Source organism: Oncorhynchus clarkii, chromosome 18, assembly GCF_045791955.1.
Source record: "Oncorhynchus clarkii lewisi isolate Uvic-CL-2024 chromosome 18, UVic_Ocla_1.0, whole genome shotgun sequence".
Taxonomy (NCBI): Eukaryota; Metazoa; Chordata; class Actinopteri; order Salmoniformes; family Salmonidae; genus Oncorhynchus; species Oncorhynchus clarkii.
The window spans coordinates 49,556,939-49,563,053 of NC_092164.1; the positions used below are offsets into that span (position 1 = coordinate 49,556,939).

Consider the following 6,115-nt stretch of genomic DNA (forward strand, 5'->3'; position numbering starts at 1 on the left):
GGGTATCTACTAGCATGCTAGCAGACACCCATAGACTTCCAGTCATTGAGCTAGCGCTAGTTAGCAACTTCCTTCCAACTGCACGCAGACACATAAAAAGGGTATCCATGAATTCATCTGATTCTGGGGAAGTGGATAAAAGGCCTCATTGCCAAACTCCTAAAGTATCCCTTTAAGAGTCAATTGCTCATGCTGTCTGAATATCATCGGTATGAAATGCTTGGGAAGACTGACATGTGAAAGAAGAGATGAGCTTTGTTCTGCTGATAGTGTTACAACGCCTGGCAGTCGATTGTGTGTGTGTGCGTGTACATAGGTGCGTGTGCTCATGCGTGTGGGTCTGTGCAAGTGTGCGTGTATGTCTGTTGTGTGCTGTTGTATCAGTTACCTTGGCTTGTGCCTTTTGCATGTCTCCTATACTAGTGTATACTGCTGCTTCCACCTCCCTGGTGGTTCTGTGAACTACAACATACCTGAGCCTTTGTACAAGAAATCTCAATTAAATAGAAAGGTCAAAAAATATATATTTCATACACTGTTTCTGTTCTTTGGTTTTCCTTTCAACAATGAGTAACTCCATTCCCACCCATGCCCAGTCAAGTTGACCTATTAGAATTTTTTTTCCCTGAAAGTTCACTGGGTTTGTTGGGCTCAGTTTCCACAGAAACCAGTGGCATTCAATGACGTTGCAAAATGTAGAGCTCAGCTCACAGCAGTAGCCTAACCCTTTCCAAGAAACTCTAAAATCTCTACAGAAGTGGAATGACAAAATAATGCTTTTATTTGCTAAATGACATATTAGATTCGCATGAACTTATTGCATTGCAATATTATAGTACTACATGACATTACTAAGAATCATGTGTGGGTGTGTCATTCCCTCACTGGCCCCGCCCATTCAGGATGTGACCAGGATGTCAGCACTCACTCCCTAACTACACGAACACAAACATGCACACCCACTGTGTGTGTTTTTTCCAATAGCCCTTTTAACCTGAGTCATTGTCATGAAGGGTGAAAGGACTGAAATACATTTTCCAGTGAGACACAAATGATTTCATAATTGCACTATATTTAATAAAAAGACATCTCAGATGTACAGCAATACATTACAAAGACAGAGAAGTTAAGGAAAAACAACAGGATTTAAAAAATGGAATTGCGTTTTGTGAAAGTGAAGACTAGTTCTTTCCAGTGCTTAGGTTTACATGGTGACAGTATGCCACTGGCTGACTCCTAGGCTCCAGAGAACGTTCAGACAATGTTCGGAGAACCTCTGAAGTCGCAGGCCAAAGGTCATGAGGTTACATGATGAGTCAGTGCTTACAACTCAGTCTTCAGCAGCTTCTTGGCCTTCTGCATGTTGCTCAGTACTACAGGGAGAAGGGAAAATGAAGAGTAGGTCACTCAGGAGCAGGTTGTTTCTCACAAATGCAACATTTTCTCATCTCTGAATTAATTCTAAAACAATCTGAATACATTTAGTAATACCTTACATTAATAAAAACATAGACATGTGTATAAATACTTAAACATTTACAATCTATGAAATACAGATTTATTAAAAGTATGTAAACCGTTAGTATGCAATGAAACAGTCAAAAGGGAGATAAGATCAAGTTGTACTCACAGAGTTTGATGTCAGAAGGCTCATAGGCGTACATACGGTTGGAGTAGCGCCCTGTGATGTCAGCTCTCACTGTCATAGAGGGATCTGAGGAGAGAGCGATTAAGAGAGAGAGAGAGGGGGAGGGAGGGAGAGAGAACTATTGGTTAAAATCTGTTGCTTTTGTTTGATGCCATCATAAACTGAATAATGACATTCCTTCTCATGTAATGCTGCTGGGAAAATGTGGCATTTTCACTCACCGACAAAGATGATTCTAGGGACATACTGGCCATCAGGGGAAAGGTGCTTGTCTGTGGTTTCATACTGATAACACAGGGAAAGAAACATATCAATGATTTGCTTCTTAATACTAAAAGTCAGGTCAACAAAAAATAAATAACAGTGCCCTAAAATACTAATATAAATCAAACCATAGAATCATCAAATCTAATAGATCAAAAAGGAAGTAATCTAGGTATTGATTCTGACAATGTTTTCCAAAGACTTCATTTACAACTCACCACCAGATTGAGGACGATGAGGTCTTCATCAGCCACCTTCTGGATGTCCTTGTCTTCAGCGAAGACCTTCTTCATGGCTGGATTCATGGAAGACATCATGAACGACGTTATGAAAAGTGTTACATTGACTTAAGAGATGTCCATACATGGCAGCAGGATGTAAGAGGTGTATACCACCTTGGCAAACAGAGCCATGTTTGTTCTACTACGAGTTTGATAATGGCTGTTTAAACAAGTCCTGGTTTCTAATACAACCGAATGATGCATCACGATTTGGGAGAATACCAGGATGCAAATAATACTCATAAAAGCCAAGGGAGGGACATTGACCTGTGGTCTGTTCAGGAAGGTGCAACAGAGTGGCAGCTTATTTGCTATAGGTCAGGGGTTAGAGGTTAAAGGTCAGGGTCTTACATGCACTGTGAGGACAGTCCTCCAGGTGGAAGATGACCATCAGAGGCTTGTTCCTATGGAGACAAATTAGTTCTGGTTACAGAATAAAATAGAATATAAATCCTTGAAATGTATTTGTTTTGTTAAGTGTATTTATCAGTCATCTAGATCTGTTACATCAATGTGAAATAACACCTTGTTCCCTATTTTCAACTTCATAAAAAGTAGGGTGCCGTTTCGAATGTAGCCATAAACGTTTGTTCACTCACTGTGCCCTGGCCCAGTACAGAGCCTCCTCATAGGTCTGAGCCCAGATTAGTTGATCACCCCAGCCTATAGGAGACAGTCAGGAAGAACAGTGTCAGTGCAACAGTTTCAGTACAACATTAAAGAACATTCAGGTAGAGATATATTGTTTAGAACAGACATGCCTCTACTGACATGTAGAACAAGGAAGCGCATGTCAGCTCTTTTCATTAGATATCTCCGACCACCCTGATCTTACAGAGCTTTGAGAATGAGGAAAAGGAGAATGTGTACTCATTAATTCATTCCTTAACAGCACTATACACTGTGATAAGCTTTGGAAATAGTAAGGGGAGAGTGTTACCTCTGGAGAGAGTCTGAGGGATCCTCTTCCCCCTCTTGGCGATGTTCTTCTCAGGCTTAGCCAGAGATGAAGACACGGCTATGGCCACCAGGACCAACAGCACCGACAGCAGACCTCGGATCATGATTACTACCTTTCTGGAAAGAAACAGAGTTCAATAAGCATCTCAGAGTAGGTAGGAGGTAGGATCAGGTCCCCACTGCCCATATCATTTCAATCATTATAATCTACAAGTCAAAAGTGATCCTATGTCAGCACTCCTATTCTGAATCATTGTGAATATGGGCCCAGATAACACATGCCTGCCACAAAACTGCACAGAGAGTCTACTTCTATTTGCATACTTTTATTACTCAACAGTATAGCTGAGGGAAAACAATATGGAGATCCGTGCAGAATTACAAATAATTGCACATCTATTCCGATTTGTTCAAGTTGTTGAAGACTGAAAGACAGAAAAAGTTCACAGCATTTCAAGGCACATTTACCAGACAAAGGATCAGATGGATGGATTAGGGATGGTGAAGAGAGATGTGTGGTTAGAGAATAAGGCTTCCATTGTGGTGGAGGGAGAGATCCATTTCCTACCTGTTCTCTGTGGCACCTTTGTGTGTCTCCTGTGTTCTGCAGCTCCTCGTTCTGCTGTGTCCCTTCTCTCTCACCTGGACCTGCTCTTATACACCGGGCCTAAGCTCTCATGCTGACCCCTCCCACCAACCCTCACCTCTCCCTCTCTCCTCCCACAGCTCTGATTGAATGTGTGTCTACTGTGTAGGTAAGCAGCTCTGATTGAATGTGTGTGGACTGTGGAGGTAGGCAGCGTAATAGATTCTAGAACTTTCACTTTCTCTCCCTTCCATCGCTATCGGACACAGGCTTTTAAAGACATATTAAGCCTGGTTAAAATGTTTGCCCTGAGTTGGATATGATAGTGTTGTCATGTACGTTTTCATGGAGTTTTACGCGAAGAATGTGTAACGGAACTGTTGAATCATAATAGTTGGCTCAGATCCAAGGACAAGTCAGCATTAAATCGAGGAATCTGATATCGGGGCTACTAGTCAGTTCATGATTGGTTCAGGTCAGATCCGTGAGATTGACATCATTCTCAATAAATTAACTTTCCTAAAGTAAACAAAAACCTTTAATAGGTTTGAATGGGGAAGTTCATACATTTTTACGTGGCCTTATTTTCACTCTTTCTGTGCTTGTAGTTGATCCCCCAAACCATTTTGTTTCGTTAGAGAAAATTGGCTGTCACATTTTGTTACAACTATAATGCAGTAGGAAAATATGAAAATGTGTCTAAAGCATATTAGAAAACATTCTAAAACACTCCACACCAACTCATATTACATCACAATCCCATTCTGAATGATGTCTCTGCACAATTTAATTTTTCAAAGATGTTCTGCTGTGCCATAAATTCATGTTTGAATGATGCAAATATGGATTTATGGGACAGTGGGGGAAAAGATCGGACGTAATAGGCATCTGATTACATCAGAATCTCATTCCGAATGATGTCTCTGCTCAAATGGTGAAAAAAATGTCTACTGTCCCATAAATCCATATTTGCATCTCGTTGTAAACACAATCATGCAAACATGGATTTAGGGCACAGTGGAAACTCTTATTGTGCAGAGACATCATTCAGAATGGGATTATGATGTAATATGAGTTGGTGTGGAGTGTTTTAGAATGAGTTTTAGACACATAGCAGTTTGACACATACAACAACACAGAGTTACACATGGAATAAACAAACATACAGTCAATAATACAGTAGAAAAATCTATGTACAGCATGAGCAAATAAGGTAAGATAAGAGAAGTAAGGCAATAAATAGGCCATGGTGGCGAAGTCATTACAATATAGCAATTAACACCGGACTGATAAGATGTGCAGATTAACCTTTTGAGGATCTGAGGACCCATGCCAAATCTTTTCAGTTTCCTGAGGGGGAATAGGTTTTGCTGTGCCCTCTTCACGACTGTCTTGGTGTGTTTGGACCATGTTAGTTTGTTGGTGATGTGGACACCAAGGAACTTGAAGCTCTCAACCTGCTCCACTACAGCCCCGTCGATGACAATAGGGGCGTGCTCGGTCCTCCTTTTCCTGCAGTCCACAATCATCTCCTTTGTCTTGATCACGTTGAACTGTAACTCAGTAAAATATTTGAAATTGTTGTGTGATGCATTTATCGTTTTGTTCAGTATTCATTATAGCAAGACTTCGTAACATAATATTCTGGAGTCAGTTTTGCTTTCTTAAACTAAATATATCCTATATTCTGTCTTTACGGTGCCATACACATGTAGAAATCAGCATTGTGCTGTGAAATGTGCATTGAGCCTCTACCCAGAGGCCTGTTTACTTTTATTTGGGGGGGGTGGGGGGATTCATGCCTCTACACCATAGGAACTACAGCTTGATTACCCCTTACAGCTTTCACTCTCTCCTGCTAAGTTACTAAATAACTCTCCAGCTGTATTGCCTAACACCCTGAACACACAGATTAAAGTGGGTGAAGAAACAGACTGCCACATTGATTCTCTCTGTTGGTCTCATTAACCTTTTACTGCAGTGGGCTAAATCAAGGTCATACAGAATCTATTTTGAAACAAAAGTATACACCTCACACACATGGTTATGGGCTTAGAAAAAGAAGACACTTGTACCATGTCAGGTATAGAGTTGAAATCTATTCAATGTTGAGTTTTCATCCCAATATTACACTATATATGTGTTACAGAAGACTGCAACATAACAAAACTGTTTAACATAGAAACTGTTTGACATAACATGACACTCATGAAGCCACTAGGTCATTTTGACTACCTGAAAGGGTTACTTAAGTAACGGTTGGGTTTGTTTAAGGAACCAGGAAGTGCCTAGACAATGATGCCTATGAATTGAGAGTGGTTATACTGGTGCCCTTACTGAGCCCTCTCTCTCACAGGGCTTCTGATGGCACAACCC

At 40.8% G+C, this 6,115-nt stretch overlaps 1 protein-coding gene across 2 annotated transcripts; it reads right to left on the reverse strand.

Moving 5' to 3' along the window:
• Positions 1 to 1,052: 1,052 nt before the first annotated feature.
• LOC139372693 (anterior gradient protein 2 homolog) lies at positions 1,053 to 3,805 on the reverse strand. 2 transcript variants are annotated; one of them, XM_071112479.1, is made up of 8 exons: positions 3,722 to 3,805; positions 3,134 to 3,270; positions 2,793 to 2,856; positions 2,545 to 2,597; positions 2,131 to 2,207; positions 1,870 to 1,933; positions 1,631 to 1,714; positions 1,053 to 1,373 (listed from the first exon to the last, which is right to left on the reverse strand). In XM_071112479.1, the coding sequence occupies exons 2-8, from the start codon at positions 3,255 to 3,257 to the stop codon at positions 1,324 to 1,326; spliced, it is 516 nt and encodes a 171-aa protein (XP_070968580.1). In that variant the 5' UTR covers positions 3,258 to 3,270; positions 3,722 to 3,805; the 3' UTR covers positions 1,053 to 1,323. The 2 variants fall into 2 exon arrangements, with proteins under 2 accessions (XP_070968580.1, XP_070968581.1); XM_071112480.1 differs by having other exon boundaries at positions 3,134 to 3,266; positions 3,722 to 3,767.
• Between the last annotated feature and the right edge of the window lie 2,310 nt (positions 3,806 to 6,115).

What these genes read in the sequence shown, in the direction of transcription:
- LOC139372693 (XM_071112479.1), bottom strand. Translation starts at nt 3,257, where the DNA reads ATGATCCGAGGTCTGCTGTCGGTGCTGTTGGTCCTGGTGGCCATAGCC. An exon ending in CCCTCAGACTCTCTCCAGAG is followed by an intron (nt 2,857 to 3,133) that starts GTAACACTCTCC and finishes TGTCTCCTATAG; the next exon opens with GCTGGGGTGATCAACTAATC. An exon ending in GCCTTCTGACATCAAACTCT is followed by an intron (nt 1,374 to 1,630) that starts GTGAGTACAACT and finishes TTCTCCCTGTAG; the next exon opens with TACTGAGCAACATGCAGAAG.